At 38.3% G+C, this 22,021-nt stretch overlaps 1 protein-coding gene and 1 long non-coding RNA gene across 3 annotated transcripts in view; one reads left to right on the plus strand and one right to left on the minus strand.

The window, feature by feature from the left end:
* Window positions 1–22,021, plus strand: part of PRKX (protein kinase X-linked) — a 59,518-nt gene that overhangs the window by 18,603 nt on the left and 18,894 nt on the right. The window contains exons 1-4 of one of the 2 annotated variants that reach the window (XM_040534269.1): window positions 11,077–11,101; window positions 11,184–11,352; window positions 14,878–15,141; window positions 20,067–20,186. In XM_040534269.1, the coding sequence (XP_040390203.1) occupies window positions 11,092–11,101; window positions 11,184–11,352; window positions 14,878–15,141; window positions 20,067–20,186 (563 nt within the window). In that variant the 5' untranslated portion in view covers window positions 11,077–11,091. Of the gene's footprint in view, window positions 1–11,076; window positions 11,102–11,183; window positions 11,353–14,877; window positions 15,142–20,066; window positions 20,187–22,021 lie in introns of those variants that run through there. The other variant, XM_040534261.1, reaches the window with a different exon arrangement.
* Window positions 15,152–20,703, minus strand: LOC121058565. Its single transcript, XR_005814243.1, has 3 exons — window positions 20,528–20,703; window positions 17,668–17,784; window positions 15,152–15,262 (listed from the first exon to the last, which is right to left on the minus strand). It is a non-coding gene; the product is annotated as an uncharacterized LOC121058565 (long non-coding RNA).

The raw sequence follows: 22,021 nt of genomic DNA on the forward strand, positions 1-22,021 counted from the left end.
GTGTAACCTATGTAGTGTGACTGTCAAACCTACACATGTAGAATCATTTTACAATCCACAGAGGAAAAATAAGTACTTCTGAGTCTGTAAAGTGCATGTGTAAAACTGCTTGACTCAATACAGAAGTGCTTATTTTCCCCCCTTGGAAAGGAGTCTGCCTGGCTGGTTCAAAGGTAGGTTCTATAATTGGTTGAGGTAGTTCCTGCCTAAGGTGTCTGGGAGACTGTTGATTGCCTAAAAGATCATAGAACTATACAACATCGTGAGTTGGAAGGGACCCACAAGGATCATCAAGTCCAACTCCTGGCACCACACAGGTCTACCCAAAAATTCAGACCATATGACTAAGAGCATAGTTCAAACGCTTCTTAAACTCTGACAGGCTTGGTGCTGTGACCACATCCCTGGGGAGCCTGTTCCAGTGTGCAGCCACCCTCTTGGTGAAGAACCTCTTCCTGATATCCAGCCTGAACCTCCTCTCTTGCAGCTTGACACCATTCCCTCGGGTCCTATCACTGGTCACTAAAGAGAATAAATCGGTGCCTTCCCCTCCACTCCCCCTTGTGAGGAAGCTGTAGGCCACAATGAGCTCTCCCCTTAGCCTTTTCTTTTCCAGGCTGAACAAACTAAGTGACCTCAGTCACTCCTTGTATATCTTCCCCTCTAGGCCCTTCGCCATCCTAGTAGCCCTTCTCTGGACTCTCTACAATAGTTTCATATCCTTTTTGTATTGTGGTGCCCCAGAACTGCACACGGTACTCGAGGTGAGGCTGCAAGATGGAGAAAGTCTGTCTCAATTTGGGTTTGGGCTACAAAGAGGCTGGTCAGTTGTTGCATGTACAAGGATAGTGGGCAACTTCGCTGCTTCTGTCTCTGTGTGTTGTAGGACTTCCACTAAGATCCTACTGTGAGTTGCAATGGGACAAGAACTCTGGCAACCTTTGAGGACACACATCCATTGTATCTTGTGATGTGCAACCATAAGAGATGATACGGGGCTACGTGTTCCATTGTGGTGATCTTTGAAAGGAGGGAAAAGTCCAGTTTGTCATTTTTGAAAACTATCAGTTGTAAGGTGAAGGTATAGCATGAAGAACGAACTTCCTGATGTTTCAAGGTCTTCAACTACTACTCAGTGGCCAGGCTTTGTCTTCGATGTGAATGCCTGTACTTCATCTATTTTGTTATCATGAATTAGCTCCAGGTCAGGGAAATTTTACAAATGGAAGTAAAAAGGCCAAGTGAAAAAGGTTAAACTTATAAAGTGTGTTTAAGGTAGGTACTGGCTGCCACTAAACTTTATTTTCACTGCTGATTTGATAGGATTTGCTTTCTGAATATTAGTGTATCTGGATTTCAACCTGGTCTTTTTAGTTAAGTCCAAGTTTTGCTGGTACACATGTTTAAATATCAGCAATTGTGTTTCTGGACTAGGACCATCTATACCTGACTAATGCTAATGCACAAAATAGCAGGGATTAGATAATTGAACATTCCTTGTCTATTTGCCTGTCCAGCTATTTCCTGAAATACACAATGAGAGAACTAGTAACTCAGAAGTACATTTAAATTAGGGCAGAGTCTCTGATCTGTCTACATGTAGGAGGTGTTCAACATAATTTGTTCTCCAATCTTATACTTTAAAAACATTCTAGAAATACCAGATTAAGTAATGAATAGATAACTTGTTTCATAAGTCTTTTAAAATACAATTTTTGTGTACTGTGCAAAATTTCCCACTTGATTTCTTTCTCCTTTAGCACTACGTTAGATGAAGGTGGAAGTAAAATGTAGTTGAAATGACTGTATTATAAGGGGTGCCAGTGCCTCAAAGGCTTCTGTCCAGTGCTGGTGAAGGAGGAAATCGGTCAAGTACAAACAATGTGGCTTTTATTACACTCAGCCAGCAATAATAAACCTTTGTACTTCAGCAAGATTTTTTCCGTTTGCTTTTTAAAAAGACACAGACAAGGAATATCCTGATCCTTTCCTTGCATTAATGTGGGACTGACTTGCATCAAGTAGTTCTTTCAGGCGAAAAAAAAACAGAGGAAGAAATCTGCAAGATGAGTTACAGGACAGACCAAAATATGCTGCTAATGTAAAAATAGCCTAGAATGTTTTAGAGGCATATATTTCAGGGTTGAAAAGGAAAGTGGCTAAGCAGGTGTTAGATACACAGGTGTTTCATCTAACACCTGCTTAGCCACTTTCTTTTTCAATGGCTAAGTATCATTTAGCCTCATAGTTTGTAGGGGACTGCTGTTAAGTTTGGACATATGGTGCTTCACGCATCTCTGATATTTGTCAGACTCCATGCAACTTTAACTTCTGTAGGATGAAGTGACTCTTCAAATCTTTCCTGGATTATTGCATTTGTAAGCATTTTTTTATTCTTAGTCAGTCATCAGTTTTCATGAGGTGAAAACATGTTTTGAGGCACAACCATTCTCTGTAGTTTTATGTTTGGTCAGCTTTATTTATTTTAAGGTTTCCTGCTTTCTGAGGGTAAAATTATACTTCTGTCCATACAGTAATTTGTCAGGAACATGCAAGACCTAATATGTTCAACTGCAGCAACTGAAGGAACAAAAGCTACTGGAACAATCTGTTGTGTACCTGGCCCGTCGTGTATCTTCTACAGAGGTGCTATAGTAAACCTTCAAGACCTTTTTGAAAGTTCCCTTTAGTCAGAGGTGCTTGGAAAGGTCTAAATCTGCCCTTGACCTAGTGACATAGGAAATTGTTAAAACTTTCACTTCTGTGGGAAACTAAACTAAATATCTCCATGCTGAATTGGGTAAAGTAACTGGCCTGTAGTGGTTTTACCTGGGCTGGCAGCTAAGTACCACACAGCCATTCACTCACCCTCCCCCCTCCCTCTCTGGGATGGGGGAGAGAATTGGAAAAAAAAATAATGAAAGCCTGTGGGTTGAGATAGAGACAGTTTATTAGGATAGAAAAGAAAGGGAAATAATAATGATAATAGTACTACTAATAATAATGTGTGCAAAACAAGTGGTGCACAATGCAATTGCTCACCACCCGCTGACCAATGCCCAGCCTATCCCCGAGCAGCTGGCCCCCCCCACCCCTGCCAGCCACCCCATATTAATTGCTCAGCATAACGCCATATGGTATGGAATACCCCTTCAGACAGTTTGGGTCAGCTGTCCTGGGTCTGTCCCCTCCCAGCTCCTGCTGCATCCCTAGCCTGCTCGCTGGCAGGACAGAGCGAGAAGCTGGAAAGTCCTTGGCTTAGTGTAAGCACTGCTCTGCAACAATTAAAACATCAGCATGATATCAACATTATTCTCACCCTAAATCCCAAACACAGCACCATACCAGCTACTTCAACTAACTCTGTCCTAGCTGAAACCAGGACGTGGCCAAATTGGTTTTGTATATGCTTCCAGTTAAAGGAGAAAGTTAAAAGCTAAAAGGAAAAGATAGAAGTACAAACAAATGATGAGAGAAAGCTTTAATGTCCTTTTAGATAAAGATTTGGTTATGTGAATTAGACGTAGCCATAAAGCTGTTTTTTTTTTTCCAATTCTATTTGTTCCTGCTTAGTTTTATTCACTATCTTTCCTTTTACCTTCATTGTGAGGGAAAAAAAATCACTGTGAAAAGCACTTTCAGTTCATCATCAGAGTAAGTGAAAAACAGTGTATTAATGATTTACCTGAACTAATTCTTTATGTGCTACTAGAGGCAAATTGCAACTACTTTTTTTTTTTCATAGCAAGTTAGGGGTCAAACCCTTTTTGGTTTAGACTGTCTCAGACATCCAATTGAAAGTTTTAAATTTAGTACTGATCTCAGATCAGGGAGTAGGAGGCATGTATTCACAACAGCAGACAAGAAATTAAACAATATCTGGAGAGAGATCAGGATTCATTATTTGGGGTTATAATATAAATATGGCTTGAAACTCTTTACTGTTATGAAGATTCATAAATCATAGTGAGCATCCAAAGGAGGGCAACAAAGATGGTGGAGGGTCTAGAGAAGACTTGAGGAGTGGCTGAGGGTCCCTTGGTTTGTTCAGCCCAGAGCAGAGCAGGCTGAGGGGAGGCCTCATGGCGGCCTGCAGCTCCCTCACAAGGGGAGCAGAGGGGCAGGTGCTGAGCTCTGCTCTCTGGGGACAGCGACAGGACCCGAGGGAACAGCATGGAGCTGGGACAGGGGAGGGTCAGGCTGGGGGTTAGGGAAAGGTTCTGCACCCAGAGGGTGGTTGGGCACTGGGAGGGGCTCCCAAAGGCAGTGGTCACAGCACCGAGCCTGTCGGAGCTCTAGGAACATTTGGACAACGCTCTCAGACATAGGGTCTGATTTCTGGGTGGTCCTGTGTGGAGCCAGGAGTTGGACTTGATGATCCTTGTGGGTCCCTTCCAACTCGGGATATTCTGTGATTCTATTCTGAAATATCAGGGGCCCATAAAGTATAAACAGAATCTGATAATTTTGTTTAATGGCACCCTGATATTTATAGTACTTTAATAGAGACCAAACAATTGTGAGCCAAAAACAATTTATCTGGAATTAGAAAGGAACTCCTGCCATGGGTGTTTTGTTGAATTGCTCTTTTTGGAAATCACGAACCTGTCTCTGAACTATGTGGAAAAACAGGAAGTTTGACTGGCGTGTCTTAATTAGTGTGGTGATTCTGTGTTTTTAATTTTTAAGGGTTGTAATTCAAAAAGAATTAAGTGGGTGGTTCAACACCAGGACTTGACTTAAGTGCTTGGTATTCTTCTCTGGCGTATCAAATCTTAAGGGAAGTCGAACAAGGATTATATTCCAAATTGTTAAATTTTGTTTTAGTGGTGTATCTCTATCAACTTCCTGTATAATAAGTAGTTAAGTAAGAAAAAAGTAACACATTTTCAGGATCTTTGAAATCTGGAAAATGCAAAGAGGTGGACATTTTTTACAGAGCAAGTTGGAAATGAATCTTTGAGTCACTGGCTAGACTGTACTTAGAACATGCAATGCTAGTTTTTCTAACTTCAGCTGAGCAATAAAGAATTGGTGATACTGATATTTCAGTTGTAAAATAGGTTGACAAGGGGCGAGACCAGAATCCAAAACAGAAGAAATAAAAGATCACTCTGGCATGCCACTGGCAATAGTATTTCTGGGGTGAGTAGCCTTATATCCCCCAGAAGTGATCATGTCACTTGGAGTGTAGCGGGTATATATATTTTTTGCTGTCTAGTGTCCTACATCGTTGCTAAATAGTAAGATAGTTTCTCTATCCAAGTGGTTCCTAGTGTAAACTAGGAAGTAGCACAGCAGATGAATGAAAGTCATGGAAGCAAGATACTCTGGCAAAGCTGCATATGGTGAACACTGTAGGAGGCATTTTGGTCCTGTTTTCTATGCTGTTAAGCTCTCTTTATCAGACTGTGTCCTCGTCTACATGATCACTGAAGGATGTAAAAATGCTTTGCAAAAGAAATTGCATAATATTTACTTACTGTGTTCACTAATACAAGATACACAATTTTAGAACAATGAGGCATCCTATGAAACCTCTAAATTTCTTTGTTTCTCTCTTGCACTTTTTAGGTGTAGATCAGAACTCTCCAGGGTGGTGGAGGTGGAAGCAGTGGTCTAAAGAGTTATAAGCAGCAGCCCACAGCTGGCTTGTGGAACAGTGTTGAAGGCACTGGGAAGGTTGAGCGGTAGTCTGCAAGGCATTTGGAGCTGACACTGGTCTGTGGGTTGGAAAAACAAAAAACCTGAACAATGCCACTTTGATGTCCAAAACCTTCCTCCTCCTCCTCCTGCGTTGCCTTGCTCATCTGTTGTAGAAGCCCACAGCTGCTTGTGTCATCTCATTTCCACTACTCTCTCTCAAATGTTAATCTTCTGGTTACTTGGGCAGGCTTCTTTCCTTTGATGTGTCCCTTCTTCCCTTTTTTCAAGAATTGTTGACGGCCCCCTCCACCTTTTAAGACATGTATTGCTAGTCTGTTCAAGTTCTATCACAAGAGAAGCCATAGATTAAAGAGCAGAGAAATCCGACATTCAGTAGCGAGATTGTAATCTGCTACAATTTACCTAAGATATCTTTAACACTCAGCAGAATTGCCTGTCCTGTTTATGGCTACCAACAAAGACCATCACATGGCCCAGTGGGAAACGTTTCTTCTGACTGTAAATAATAGCAAATACATCTGATGCTTTCTGTAGGCATCTGTGGAAATCAGGACCATCCCCTATGGGACTCAGAAAGCAGCCCTCAGGGTCATGGATCTCACTTGACCTAGTTTATTCTTTGTTAAAACAGATGGTATCTATCTGAGCAGGGCAAACTTAGTTTTAAGAAAGAACTGGGGATTAAAATGGTGGGAAGTTGGAACGGCTGGGCCTAATTAATGGGAGCAAGCAAAGAGGCAAACTGAACATTGAGTTCAGTCACCTACATCAATGGCAAAATAGTCAGTACGTGACTACTCACTCAGTTATTTTAGCTGATTATTTAGTGGCAGGATTGGTTTTCCTAGCATCTAAAGTATCTTAAATTGCATCAGAAATATTCCCACATTCGTTATTCTTTTCTACCAGGCTTCAAAGAGCAAAATCCTGGAAGCTGGATATGGTATTTTGGCATGGTGTAAGGGAATCCAGCTTGTTTTATATGACTGAGAATGCCCTTCTTGTGTTTGATACCCAGCCTAAGCTGGTCCTCCGCAGTATTTGTCCTCCTCCCTGTTGAGTGTTTAACATGAGAAGGTTACCTAATTGAGAAGATTGTTGGCATTCCTTCAAGTTCTGCAACCGCACTGAATTTGCAAAGGGATCCAAAAAAATTATTGTTTCTGTTGTAAACAGATTATACTGGATTAGTGGTTAGCATTTTGCATGCTTGTTCTGTTTGCCCCCTTAGTCCTGAAAATCTTGGAATTGTGTTCATGTTGCAAATGGCACAAGCACTCTTCATTGCTTTTGTTACTGGTGGCGAGAAACCTTCATTTGCTAGATGCCTTTGAGGGGAGATGGGGACTCATCCAGAATGGTATATAATTCCTGAAGTCTCCTGTTTTGAACTGAACATAAAATAAATGTCAGAATATTGTGCAAATCTGCAAACACCATATTTCATTTCATTACTATATGTAAGATGTGCAAGGGCAAAATATTTCTATTCTAAGGTTTGTTTGCCTGTGTCACAGAGGGGCAAATGTAGCCAGTTTCAAATAGCTGAGTTTTGAGGAGACCGGGGCACAGAACTTGCACAGGGATTAGCAGAAGTTGTTCCATGACCTTAGTGTCGCTTTCGTGGAGGACAAAAGGCAGCGGTGCTTTGACAAAAGACTAGTAACTCTGCCTCTTTCTGCTTCAAATAGCCATCTCTCAATTTTATGGGAGCAGTGCCTCTGTCTTACACGCAGCCACTTCGCTGCCTCAATTTGTTAGGCTTCTTGCCATGAACATGGGGGCAGAGTTCCAGCTAGTCTCAGTGGCAAGGCAGGCCTGTGTAAAACAGCTAGGTATTCCTGACTGTGCTACAGAACCGTAACAAGTCTCTCTTGTAGCCTGTCCACCCTTCCACCCTCCCCAGATGTCTGCAGGAAGGTGAACGTGAGCAAGAGGTCCAGAACAAAGTGAGATATTTGAATTGTACCCATTTTTGTGTCCAAACTTCATCTGGTTGTCCAAAGACTGGGTAAACATTAAAACAAACAAATGCCACAGTTAGTCCTGCATGTGGCTGTGCGAAACCATAAATTAAACCACACTTGTGTGCATTTATACAGCTGCTGTTTTTAAGTTTCAGCAAGTTCTCTGTTGCTCAGTTCTTGTTAACAGCCCCACAATATTAAAGAGTTTTCTTTTTCTATGTTGGAAAAATACCTTTTACTCCCATGTTTGCTCTTTGGTTCTCTTTGCCACAGGAGGAGCTTGAACGACTTAAACAGTGCAAGCAAACCTCCGTGTAAATTGCAGAGCATCCCTATTTTTCTTTGGGACTTTGAGAGTGTGTATTGTTTGTCAAAAGAGCTGGAAGGGTGGTGGTTGTACGTCTGGGTACTGTCACTGCCAACAGATGTAGGCCTAATGGGTTTTCTGAGAAGATTTGAAAGGGAGACAATTCATATTGTGAGAAAGAGACATCTGCAAACAAATGTTGGAGGATTTCTTGGTCTGCTGAGTTAGAGGGATTCAGGATTGTCAGCTTGATTTCCGTAGCTGCTTGAAATTAGGCTGAAGATGTTTGAAGAAAATCTGTGTGCAGCCAGGCAAACAATAAAACTGGTTCGGGAGGTTGTAGGTTCTCGTCCGTCTGTGTGGTCTCCGGCTTTTCCCCGAGGCTCCCTGGATGAGATCTTGCCACCCTTCTGGAACAGCCTGCCAGGTGCTGCAGCTCTCGGCAGGAAGGTTTTTAAAGAGGCCATGTTTCCAAATTTAGAGCCATTGCTAAAGAAGTCCCTGACGGGTCCTGCTGTGAACGTGGTGGAATGTGGCGTTACTATTACTATTTCCGAGCACCGCCGCTCGTACTGCTGGAAAAATAAAACGTTCTAAATGAGAATTTCTAGGACAAGTGGGATGCTTCATGAAACATGAGGGCATTAAAGACCCAGGAAACAATTAGTTATGTGTTCACCTCCTACTTTACTCATGATGTGTCTGTGGGAGTATTTTATTCATGCAGGTATCAAAATGCATATGAAAACAGCATTTACTTGCAGGGCTGGTACTGTTAATTTCCCTGAGTCAGCATTTGGAAGACTTACAGTTTTAAGATGCTTTTTAGTGTAGATGTATGATAAGACTAGTTATTCTGCATTCAAAATGTTTTTCCAGGTACTTGAACTTGCATTTCAGCTCCTAATTCTGAAATGACCAAAGTTATTTTTTTTCATGTATGCATCCAATAAAGATATAAATAATAAGTGTTTTAGTCTGAACAGATGGCTATGCTTGAATGTTCTGTTTTTAATGTATTTTTTAAAAACTCATGTCCATGAAAACAAGATTGTTTACAGGTATAGTCATGTATTGTGACTGCATTGCTAAGCGATTTAATTGCATGGTAAATTTTCCAGGGTGACCTGGTGGGTTACTTCAATACAACAGCAAGCTTTATCTGAGACCTGTTTACAGTTTTCGTGGTTAAAGAACTGTAATTCAGGACGGGTGGGAATACGTGTTTTAAAAAACAAAACGACGCTTTGATATAATCTTTTGGACAACTGTAATCCTTGGTGGGTTTGTGGAGTGAGAAATTTTATCTCAAAAGCTGGTTTTGAAAGCTATATTGGTAGTGGAGCTGCAACTTTTATAGAACTGGATTGCTGAAGTTGTTAGTTCCTCGTTTGTAGTGTGAATATTTTGTTCTGTTTTTAGTAAATGCCATGCTTTTAAACAATATTACAAGTGATTTGAAAGAATAACTGTTAAATAACGTGTAAATGTTTTAAGTGTAAATACATATAGTGAGGGGAAAAAAAAAAAGGGGGGGGGGGGGGGGGCGAAGACCCAAAACTTAAGTTGCCTGAATCTGTTAGAGGCAAAATCTCCATGTATTTATTTATTTATTTATTTATTTATTTATTGCCACTGTAATGCAGTTTTGGCACATCTTTTATTTTTGTTCTCCTCCCACCCTTCCCCTTTCCATGTACTTATTCATCTGCTTTGCTGGCTACACATCTTAGAAAGTTGTCTTGTGGAGTTGGTTGATTATAACCAATCAACCCAACCTGAAATCAGCTAACACGCTTGCTAATAATACTGCATCAGGTCAATGGGATGCCTTCCTACAGTACGTGCAAGGCAGTACTTGTGAGCGTGAGTATAAAACTTTGACTTTTTTTTTGGAAGGCACTTCTGAGCAAGAGAGTGACCTTTTACAAATCAGGCAATTGGTTTGTATGCCACTTTATAGTGGAACATGTTTCTGTCAGAGAATAGGATTAAAAATCTCTTCTGTACTGTTCAGTGGAACCTACATAACATTGTTTAAAGAGCAAAAAAAAGAATGAGCAACCACCCAGAGAGCTGAAGTAGTTCATCTTGAAATGTGTAATACTGTGCTGCTCACAAATGGACCTGTGGCTAAACATAATAGTTTTAATTCTCCTTTCAAATTCAAAAATAATTCTCAGTTCAGTTATGTATAATTGTCTTGAGTGCAAGGCATTTAAAAGGAAATTTAACGATTACTGTATTGAATGAAGAGAAATGCATAATACATTACTCAAAAGATGATATGTTTTTTGACTGTTTTTTATTTGCCTTTATATTTTTAAGAGTGAATTGAAAAAGGAATGCATTAACTACAAAAAAGTGCCTGAAATGTACTCTTACCATGCAATATAACAATTCAGGAGATATTTTTTGTTGTTTATATACCAATCAGCACTTTTAAGCGTTTTTTTTTTCCAATCACTCCTTTCCCCTACTGAATCGCTTCATTGCTCTGTACACATTTAAGGGAATGATCTCCTCACCTGATCATTTGCAGACAGTTATTTTCAGTCACTGAGGTCTTGATAGATTAGTATTGTTTTCTTTTTTTGTTCTTTTTTTACATTCTGTACTCTTATGAGTTCCTATTATTTCAAACACTACTGGATTAGCTACATTGTTTTAATAAATAATATATGGAAAGTTAATATTTACTCAGTAAACAATAACTTAAATCTGTTACAATTGAACATTAATTTCTTGGTCAGTGATGATTTTTTTTCCCTTTATGCCACGTGCTGTGTGTATATATAGGATAAGCTGAATGCTATTTCTGAGTCTGAGATTACACGCCCTGCTCCTACCTAAATTAAAACTGATCTTTGAAATTTAAGATTTTTCCCAGCCTTTCTTCTATACTTGAGAACAGTTTTGCATGTTTCATTTATTTTGGTTACATTTGAGTCTTCTCTGTTACTGACTTGTTTTTTTAGATCTTCCTTACCCTTTCTCAGGACCACTTCTCTTGGCAAGAAGTGCTTCCAGTATCTATCCAAAGAATGGCAGTATCACAGTATCGCTATTGTTATTACACCATTATAACTAAAATTTGAGAAATTCCAAAGGAAGACAGTGTGGAGCAACTAAAAAAATGTAATATTGATTATGAAAAAATGTGAGTGAGGTCCTGTAGGTTTTTAATTAGCAAATCGCTTTTTTTTAAATAATACATTGATGTTTTTTCTTCAACTTTTCAGGCACAGGTACATTTGGGCGTGTTCATCTTGTGAAGGAAAAAATGGCCAAACGTTACTTTGCACTGAAAGTAATGAGCATTCCAGATGTCATTCGACTGAAGCAAGAACAACATGTGCACAATGAAAAGTCAGTCTTGAAAGAGGTCAATCACCCATTTTTGATCAGATTGTAAGTTGCTGTTTTTTTATTAAAGTAGTATATGAAGTGCAGTTAAAACTAAGCATTCCAGACTCTTATTGCAAGTTCTTGTGTACGTAACCAACAACAAATGCTTAATTTCTGTTAAGTAATCTAGTCTAAAGTAGACTTCAAAGTAAAATATTTATTATGGAAGAACTAAAAATGTAAATACAAAAACCACAATTTAAGCATTTAAGCAATAATTTATTACAAGCTTTTTATGCTCTCTCTCTAGTTTTTCTTTTTTTTTCAGACAACAATAGAGATTTTCTCAAGTGAGGGAAAAACAAAGTAATGTTAACATTAGCTTATCAGAATGAACTCTAGAATAATTCTTGAGGAGGAGGCTTTTTCCCTTGCGTGCTGTTGCTTTTTCCAGCATAATGATGCTATTAGTTTCCAGCTAGCGTTCATAAATCCTGCATGTGGCTTAATATCAGTAAGATGAGTTCTAAGGGATGTGAAGTTTGAGATGCATGCAGGAAAGCAAGATGAGAGTACATCTGGTTAGACTGGTTAAAATATGGGCAGGACAGGAGGAACAGGATTTTATTTGTATACTTACGTACATAAATTCTATTTTAGAAAAGAGAGAGGAAAAAACTGCACATCCATGCATCTAGAGCAGTGCAGCAAGTGTGGGAACAGAGAAACTTGTGTGAGAAGTGAGACAGGGTCATGAGGATTGGTGTCCATACAGAAGCAGTGGTCAAAAAATCCAAACTGATTAAGTTTTCTTGTTTTTTTTGTTTTTGCCTTATTTCCAAAATGCTGGATTTTAAAGTTGGCAACAGAAAGACACAATTCAAATGCAAGTTCATTTATGTGCAAAGGAACTGTTCTTGCCTTCTAGCTCTCTTCCCTTTCTGACATGCTCTATGTGATGCTGCATCAGCTGTGCTCTTATAATTGTCTGTGTCCCTTGGCAAAGGAGACTCAAAGCAACCTAGCTGGAATGAGCTATTTAAATTTTAAGTCATGTTCATATTTGTGTGCTTTATGTTAAACAAACGTTCATGGACAGTTACTACTGACTTGATGACAATGAGGGTTTTTCCAGCCTGCTCCTCTCCTACTCAATACCTGTGTTTTTATCATTAAATTTTTGTCTGTAGTTGATCAGCAAAGAGACAAAAATGTTTTTCTGCTTCAATGCCTTTAAACCATGCTATTTACAGTCTGGTTTTTGTGTTCCCGTCACCACCTGAAACATGGATAGTATCTTCCTCTGGCTGCAAATTCAAGGAATGTAGGCCAGTGCAACATAATACTGTATTTTGTAGCCCTTTATGATGGGAATTTTTTAAGTAGTGCTGTACATCATCTAGTTCTGACCTTCACCGTTCCCGTACCTTAACTTTACATTGTTAGGTTTTTGTTGTTTTTTTTTTTTTTTTTCCTTTTCCTGTTACATTTAAGAAGTATTGTATAGGGAGGTTCTGAATCAGTTTTTCTGTAAACAGAGAAGTTATTTATCTACTTCTCTCTTAAACTGTTTCTTAGAAATGTTTTGTGCTCTTGTAACAGCTGGTCATTGGAGACTCCTATACAACCTTTACTGACAAGTTTGAATGAAGTATCATAACTCTGAGTGCAGCAGTTCACATGGCACTGTAATTTTAACATGTATCTTTAATTTTTTCAAGAAAATCAGAATTAATAAAAATCATGTTTTATAGCTCTGTAAGCTAAAATAAGTTATTAGACTGTAAGAGTTTCCACAGTTCCTATAGAGAAGCCAGATTTTAAAATTACATGAACCATATATGTTATTCTAATCTCAGCTTCTGTAGTATTTTTCTTTATATATTAAAATACAGCGCAAAGCAATCTGTATTACAAATAATAGTTATTTTTTCCATTTTTCATACATAATAAATAACACATCAGTTTTTGTGTATAGACAATCCCTTAAGAGTCAGTGCTTGAAGATGTGACTTCCAGTACAAATACTGTGATACAACAGCTAGGTCTTCCCTTTTTCTTGTATTCTTTTTCAGATTTTGCCCCTTCTCTCCCCTGTACATCATTTTTTTTACGTACGTGGTTTGCTTCATTTTACCTGTTCCTGTCCCTCTTTCTTCATTTCTTGTAGCTGTAACTTTGCCTAACTCCTTTAAAACATCTAAAGAGAGTTTTTATGTAGTCCAGAAACATACAGTGAACATCATCAGTAGCCATTAGTGATGTTGAAGACTCTGTAACAGGAGGTAGAAAGCCTGTGCCTCACTCTGTTATGCTTCGAACCCATGGAGGAGCTGTAGCTGGTGTCTAATAGTCTGTCTTGTTTGGTTGCCTTAGTGATAGCATCAAGAAAGAAAGTCTTACTGAGCAAAAACTCACTCTTGGGTTTGGAAGCTGAGTTTGCCCTGCTTATCTTTCTTGAGACTCACTATCTTGATTAGGAACTAGTAAATGACGCAAAAAAAAAAAAAAAAAAGATATTTGATCTGTACATTTTTGTGATACTACAGGAACATTTATTAGAAGCTGAAGTAACTTCCGTTCTTCTATAAAGAAAGTAGATGAAGATACTTTTTTTGACTGTCATAATAATAATTAGCTGTTTGTTTTAAAATAATAAAATATTCTTCCAGGCTTTATCAAATACCGGTTTTCCTTCTGAATTGTTAAGTTACATTTGGTTGTGTGATGTATGACTTGGTTAATGTGGGTAGAAAGAAGAATAGCTTAGTTCTAGGAATGTGGGAGAGAAGGTTCCCGTATTCTGTAATGAAGCATTTGAAAGCCACGTGGAGTGATTTTCTTTTTCCTTGGCTGTTCTTTACTGCACTTTAGGAAAGAAGGTACCACAGTATTTCTTAAAAGAAAGGCAATAGTCTGAGCAACAGAAGGTAATTTTCATTAGGTTAGATCTGAGGTAAAGAAATGATCCTGCTTTGTTTTTCTATTGATTTGTTAAAGATATCGTAGAAGAGCAAGCATTGTGATCTGACACTTGTAGTTTACTAGTTTACAAGTGAGTAAACTACTCACTTCAGTTGGGGTAGTATATTACTGTGTAGGAAGGGTACAAGAAGGGAAGGAGAGCTCTCTGGTGTCCTCTTTGTGAACATACTGTCATAAACATCTTTCCAAATGCAGATTCTGCTCATCCTCCCCATTACTTTGGCAATATTTCATTAAATAAAATATAAAGTGTGTGAGAATCATCTGGTCCTAGCAGACTAGCAGTATACAAAGTCAGTTACTAGGTGCCTAGCAGATACCTGTTTGGTACAAAGCAAAGGAGTCTGTCAGTTAAATGTTCTTTCTAAGCCGGTGCTGTGCACGTTCTTAACTCTGTGTTTTTACTTTTCAAGTTAAGTTAGCTACTTGAACAGCTCTTACATAATCTTGCTAGATTCTTGGGATTTTAATATTTGCACAATAGGAACCATAAACGTATTATGTACATACTTGGGGTAATAGAGATTAGTTTACAGAAATTTACTTCTGAAGCAAATCACAGAGAGAATTTGTTTATTCAATAAAACAATATTTTTATTACAGATTCTGGACCTACCACGATGAGCGTTTCTTATACATGTTAATGGAATATGTGCCAGGGGGAGAACTTTTTAGTTACCTGCGCAACATGGGGCGTTTCAACAACAGCACAGGACTGTTTTACTCTACAGAAATTATTTGTGCAATAGAATACCTGCACTCCAAAGAAATAGTTTACAGAGACTTAAAACCTGAAAATATATTACTAGACAAAGAAGGACATATCAAGCTTACTGATTTTGGATTTGCTAAAAAACTGGTGGATAGGTAAGTACGTTTTTATTATGGCTTAGTACAGAAAACATAATTATAGCTGGAAGAAAAAAAACTATTTCAGAGCGCTCTCGATTTTCGTCTAATTCCCAGTGTGGTTCATACATGTCAAATCCTGTAATATAAAGGAGATGGGTTTTATTGAAATCAGTATGAGACCTTAGGTATAATTAGGAGCAGTATTACAGACAAGCTACTGTAGAAAAATGTTTTTATGTGAGTAGAGTTGTGCGTTTGGGTTTACAGCACTCCTTTTGTTTAAAAAAAAGAATTTGTTAAAGTAAAATGAGAAAAAAATGAGATGTATATATCGATATATTAATGGACATAATCTTCTATACAAGTTGAATTTCTATATATTTTGTAACTGCTCTGTCCTTGAGATTTCCTTTTAGAGAGATTTTGGAAATGCAGTAATAACATTTTACAACTGGATACTGTTTTTTCACTGACATGTTGCTAAATGAAATTGCAATATCTAGATTGAAACAAATAAGGCCTGCTTCAACACCTCCACACACTCACCAGAAAAATGCGGAGAGTATTTTAGAAATCGGTTTATGTCCATTTTATTGTATGTAAGCTTTTTGGTAATGCAGAGCTTTTTCTCCTCATTTCTTTCTCTGTTCTCTCCATTTGAACTACTCCACCAGGATTGTTGTGTATTAAAGGAAGCAAGAAGTTCCCTTACATTGAAAATAAGGGAAAATAAACTAGTCTGTCATGTTAGAAAAGTGCCGTGACAAGGTATGGTGTTATGCCCCAGTACCCTCTCATGAGAGAGGCCAATCCAATTGTTCTAGTTGAGATAAATGGGTGACTGTTTGAATCAAATAGATGCCCATCCTTTTTGCTTGCCTGTTTCACCTATTTGATGCTGCTTTTGCTACAGTTCAGCATATGGGGGAAATTGACAGGCTCAAATTGAAATGAAGGTGGATCTGAGAGACCTATTCTTACTGGATCACTTATGAAGGCAAAAATCAGGACAGATCAAATCATTGTACGGTGGTCATAAAAGTTGCATCCCTGTGTTACACGCTCACAGTACTGCATTGCCTCAGCAATAGAAGAATGCCAGGCACTAATAAATATGCTGGTTCTGTTTACCATTGAAGTCTAACATTCTCTTTTAAATCCATGATGTTTTATTATCTGTACATTTTGCTTGAATTCAGTTCCTACTGGGCAAGCAGATTGGTTTATAAATTTTAGCTTTCCTTCTTTTTTTTAATAGTTTTTAAATCAAATGACTTTTTGCAGGAAGAGGGTGAGGCAGCTCTGATGTAAGAAAGTAGGAGGCTCTCTTTATAAGACATTTTCCTACTAATTTTTATGACTTCCTACTTCTAGATGTAGATGCTGCCACTTAGTGGTTATTCTTAATTTGGATTTCTGTGAATTTAAGGCACAGCAGGAGTAACCATTTATGCAGGGTGATAGTTCACATGAAAGTATATTTTTCAATCTGGAAGATAAATCCATGTAAGAGTCAATTTGTTCAAACAAATTTCAGGACATCAAATCAATGGTAGTTATCACTACCATTTCTTTATTCTTTTGCATCCCATCTTTGTGTGTGTGTCAGGTAGGGGTGCTAGTCATTTTGTGTTGAATTGAAACGTAGAATGCTACAGTAGTTTTATATTTGTAGCTGCTTTACCTCTAAATGTACAACAGATAATATAAAATGCAAAATACAGAGTTGGAAGGAACAAGGACTTTATCAGTCAGAGCACTGATAACTCAAGTAACTCAAGAGTATAGTATAACTCAAATGACCTTTCAGAGGAAAGCACAAAAGTAAAGTTCATAGAATTTTACATTTTTCATGCACAGATTACTTAAAACTTACAAAACACTCAGTGCAAAGTTACGATTTTCACGTTTTTGTTTTTTTTTTCTCTTTTTTTTGGGGGGGGGTGGGGTGGGTAATGTTGTTCACTGTTAATTTTAGATTGCTTAAATTCCATCCCCACCTGCCCCCTCCAAAACAAACAAACAAAATAAAAAAAACTAATAACTTGAGACATGATTAAGCTTAAAGATTTTTGGGGCACTCGTTCACTCCTTCTTAAACTGGATGTGCCTCATGACAATTCTGCACAAAAGAATATAGAAAACAAAACAAGACACAGCAAGTCTTGTTTTTATGTAACTGCCTTGTGTGTCACTGTAGAAGCAAGAATGTCTTGCAGAACAAACTTTTGAGGGCTGGAAACAAAGGAATTTCCATTGAATATAATTATGAAGAAACCTCCAGAAGAGAACACCAAAAAGGACAGTGTTAATTATCTCTGGATTGTGTGTGAGAAGCTTGGCAGGGACTACAGAGGAGGAGGCTAAATGGCCTGCAACAGTAGGACACGGTAACCATCCAGACTTTTAACTTTATCAGGTAATGCTATTAACAAGTCCAATAAATGTTATTTGATAGCTTATATTGTGACCAGAATAGATTCTTTTGTTTCATTTCCTTGTTTTAAAATTACATGCTGAACCTTATCAATTATTACTTACCTGGATTTCAGCTCTTATGTTGAAAACCCAGAGCAGTGGAATTTTTGTAGCAGCTCAAGCAACTGCAAAGGAGACAGTCTATTTTTCTGCTTCATGATTTATCTGCAAAAGGATGATCTGCAAAAAGATGAATATGCGACAGTCATGAAATGCTGCTAATAAAAGTAATACTTAAGACAATTTGATCTTTTCTACAGAATTTACTTTATGCATTTTTCAAAATGCTAAGTAGCTTGTTTCTTGACCAACAAAAGAGGAATAAAAGCTGTGATCAAACAGTACAAATACAGAGCTTGACAAAGAATGTGGTCTTCCTCCAAGTTTATGTGCATTTAGTAAACATTTTTTTTGATTAAATTTAAGGGAAGTAGGTGACCTGCTGGTGGTAATAACTTTGTTTTTCTGGTGAAGCTAGGGACTTCACGTTATATTGTCTTTTCCTCAATTTGTAGTTTTCCTTTTTCTTTAATAAAAAGATGTTATGTACCCCTAACAGAAGCTCATTTTAGTTACATTGTCACCAGCTAGTTATATGGGTCCTAGGAGTCATAGTCAAGTATTAGGTAAGATTTCTGTATCTAAATGACCTTGATAAAAGGATGAAAATCACCACACAGTTCACTTTTGCTGAATTTATGCCTTCATACTAATTTTGGGGAAGGAAAGGATGACTGTTGTGGGGCATTGCCCTGCCAAGTGCCTGGCTTATTTACTAAAACAAATGTGCCTGCTTTACCTGCTGTATTTGTACAGCCTTGCTTCCCAAATACAAGAGTAAAGCTGGCAGCTGTTTTGTTTGCAGGGCAGGCTATGTCATCATGAATAACAGTTTATATCATGGATTGTAATACGATGTCTTAAATTGGGGAGAGGGAGTGTTTGTCACAGTTTTGTTTTAAAAGGTACCAAAGTTTTGCTGGTTTTCTTAATCATCTAGTCATGATCTAAGCAACTGCTAGATGGCAGTAGTGTGTAAAGCAGCACTGTACATAAGAATTTTTCTTGAATATGCTCCATTTGAAAAATGAGTTTGTTTTCTAGCAATATAAATTATCCCACCCTTTCATGATAGAAATTGAAGATTCATTCATTACACCAGTGAGTGTAGTTTAAAGAGTTATGGAGCATTAGAATGCACAGTATGTCAGTAACAGAGACAGTATAGCTGGAGTAATTTTGCTTTTGCCATGTTAAAACCATGCCTAAATAAATTCAACTCCATGCATCATAAGTCTTTAAGTTTTGACTGACTATACAGATGCTGTTCCCTAAACTTTTGTACATGAATCAAGGCTGAGGGGAAAAAAAAAAGCTCTGATTAAACCTTTTAAAAAAATAGTTCATAGTTTGATATGCCACAAATATGGATCTTGAATATGAACTTATGGTTGGGAAGTAGGTGGTTTAAGTTGAGCAGAACAGTAGAAGGAAAAACTGGAAGATGAAAGACGTGTATTACTTGTTAAAGGTGATTGCCATTCATGTTAATGCATTTGTTCAGGACCACGTTACCAGTTTGATGCCTTGGATATATTCGCATTGCACTCACAAATAAAACAATCAGTTTCTCTTTTTTCTCTGTAGCCTGTATTTAAAAATGTCAAGATCATGAAGCCAGGCAAATCCCCCACTGGTATTCTTACAAAGACAAGTTCACATTTCTGAAAAAAATAGTCTCAGAATATTCTATTTCAGTTTGTAATTTATTTTTTGTAAACATGAACTGCTTAGTTTCAATTTGTTTCATTAATTTGTAGGATATGAAATAAACATTTCAATTAAGTACCGATAAAACTTTTTTTTTTTTATTCTGGTCTTTTAATAAGAAACCTATGAATAAAAACAAGACATTAAACAATATCAAAAAAAAAAAGGTAATATAACATTTCACACTTGCTTATCAACACTTTGTAAATCCTTTAAATAATTGAAAATATAAAACATTTACCTTATAATGGTTATTGTGAAAGTGATAACAGGTTATATCTCAATACTATTTGAAAAACATCTTACTTAATAAGAGACTGTAAAAGGAATCATTATTTACTGATTTAAGCTACTACTTTTTTATTCCCCCCTTCTCCCTTTACTTTTCTAAACAAAAATCTTTCCTGGTGGCCAATAATCTTGCAGCTTTCTGGGCCTGTCAGAAGTAGTCCCAGGGGTCTGTTGCTTCCAGGGTAAAAACTACTGTTGTTAATAATTTCAAAGCAATGTATAACCTAATGTATAGAGGTTATAGCACTCAGGAAACTTCAGCGCACTGATGTCTCCTGCAGCCAAGAAGTTCTTAATTTCCGTATTTCACCTTTATACCAGGAGAACTGGACAGCATCACAACAGTCTTCTCAGATCTTGTTAGAGATCATGTTTTGTTTATTTTTTTTTTCCTCCCCCAGGACATGGACACTTTGTGGCACTCCTGAGTACCTTGCACCAGAAGTCATCCAAAGCAAAGGTCACGGAAGAGCTGTGGATTGGTGGGCCCTGGGAATTCTTATATTTGAGATGTTGTCAGGGTAAGTGGTAACGATTGCTATATGACAAGAATACTGTGTTGAAGCGTATGTGTACTGGTTCTGATTCTTTACTAGTTCTATTTGTGATACTCCGAAGAGCAAATTTCGGTGAAATTTATTATTAATGTTAGCAGTTTCATTTCTGTCTCGTATGAAAGGAATCAGGAAGCTGTGTTTAAAAACAAAACCAAAAACCAAACCACCACATATCAGCATTACTACTGGGATAACTGGTGGGGAGAATGTTGTTTCTGGTGTTTTGAAATATGTTTCATAGCAGTATTCACAGAAGATACAAAATAAAACTAAAGAGAGATTTTTCTGTCATTAATATACGTGACTGTTTTGGACTTGAAGTGCAGCTGAAAGCAAGGTTTTCACAGCTTCCAAAGAAACGGTATAATTTCAATTTGTTTTATAGTTTCTACAACTTCTTTTCAGTGTCAGGGTACTGATCCCTGTGTGCTTGGTGCCTTCTCACATGCTGGCTGTGTGCCAGTTTGTCATTATGACCTTTCATTCTGGAACACAAGTCCTACGAGGAGCGGCTGAGGGAACTGGGGTTATTTGGTCTGGAGAAGAGAAGGCTCAGGAAAGACCTTATTGCTCTCTACAACTACCTGAAAGGAAGGTGTGGGGAGCTGGGGGTCAAGCCTCTTCTCACAGGTAACTAGTGATAAGACTAGAGAGAATGGCCTCAAGTTGCGCCAGGGGAGGTTTAGGTTAGAAATTAGGAGACATTTCTTCTCAGAAAGAGCAGTCAGGCATTGGAATGGGATGCCCAGGGAAGCGGTGGAGTCACTGTCCCTGAGGATGTTCAGTGGGTGATATTGGTGGTAGGGTGATGGTTGGACCAGATGATCTTGAAGGTCTTTTCCAACCTTAGTGATTCTATTACTCTATGATCTCCAGCCGCATAGAGCGAAGTCGGAACAAAAACATCCCTCCATGGACTTGTTCTTCCTTTTCTATATGCGGTGGCGTCAGCTTAGGGTTGTGGTGTTTGGACAAGCAAGTCCCTGATGGATGATTGCCTCAGAGCTCCGATCTACAGCGCAGGTTTGGTGTGAAGGAGCCCACCTAACACCATCAAAACTGTATCCCATGGCAGCACCGCTGCCTGATGCTTGCTTTCTTAAAGTCCTAAAGGTTTTGCACATATGTTTGCTTTGAATCTCAAGGCAATTTCTGTGCAGAAAAAGCATAGAAAGGTACTAATAGTTTAATACTGACCCAGGCAGGGTTGTCTGACTGATCTAATAAGAAGGTGGTACTTTGTGTAGGCTCATCTGTGCAGAGACCAGGCTTCTTTCTTCTTCCACAGCAACCTGTAAGGGTGGGAGTCTCTTGTTCCCTTCTCAGCAGGATGAAGGGAACATGAGATTCCCAGCAGCCTTTTTGCCACTAATCTTAGTACTAGACAGCAGGAAGATAAAAGCGTCTGGGGCTGTAACGTTCGCGCAGGAGTTAGTCTGCCACCTGAAGTCACCGATTTCGCTTCCTGCCACAGGATTTGGTGGGACCCCTGAATATCAGCTTTCTGTTCTGTCTGTGCAGTCCCAGTATAAGTGCAAATTGGGCATTTTTCCTTTACGTGCCTTACTGAGGTTGGTAGGATTCTCTCTACTACAGTAGTAATAGAAACATAATTTCCAAAGTTAACATACAGAATACAGTTGATACTCAAACAAGTTCTCATCTCTGGAGTCAATGAGACCTCAAAACTGCACGGCACTGAAGTATGATGGGCATATACTTAACCTAAAAAAAAAAAAGGGGGGGGGGGGGGGCGTGGAGGGAGCAGCTGCAGTCATTTCAAAGTGTAGAATCCTCTG

This window comes from Cygnus olor, chromosome 1 (genome assembly GCF_009769625.2).
Source record: "Cygnus olor isolate bCygOlo1 chromosome 1, bCygOlo1.pri.v2, whole genome shotgun sequence".
In the NCBI taxonomy this organism is placed as follows: domain Eukaryota; kingdom Metazoa; phylum Chordata; class Aves; order Anseriformes; family Anatidae; genus Cygnus; species Cygnus olor.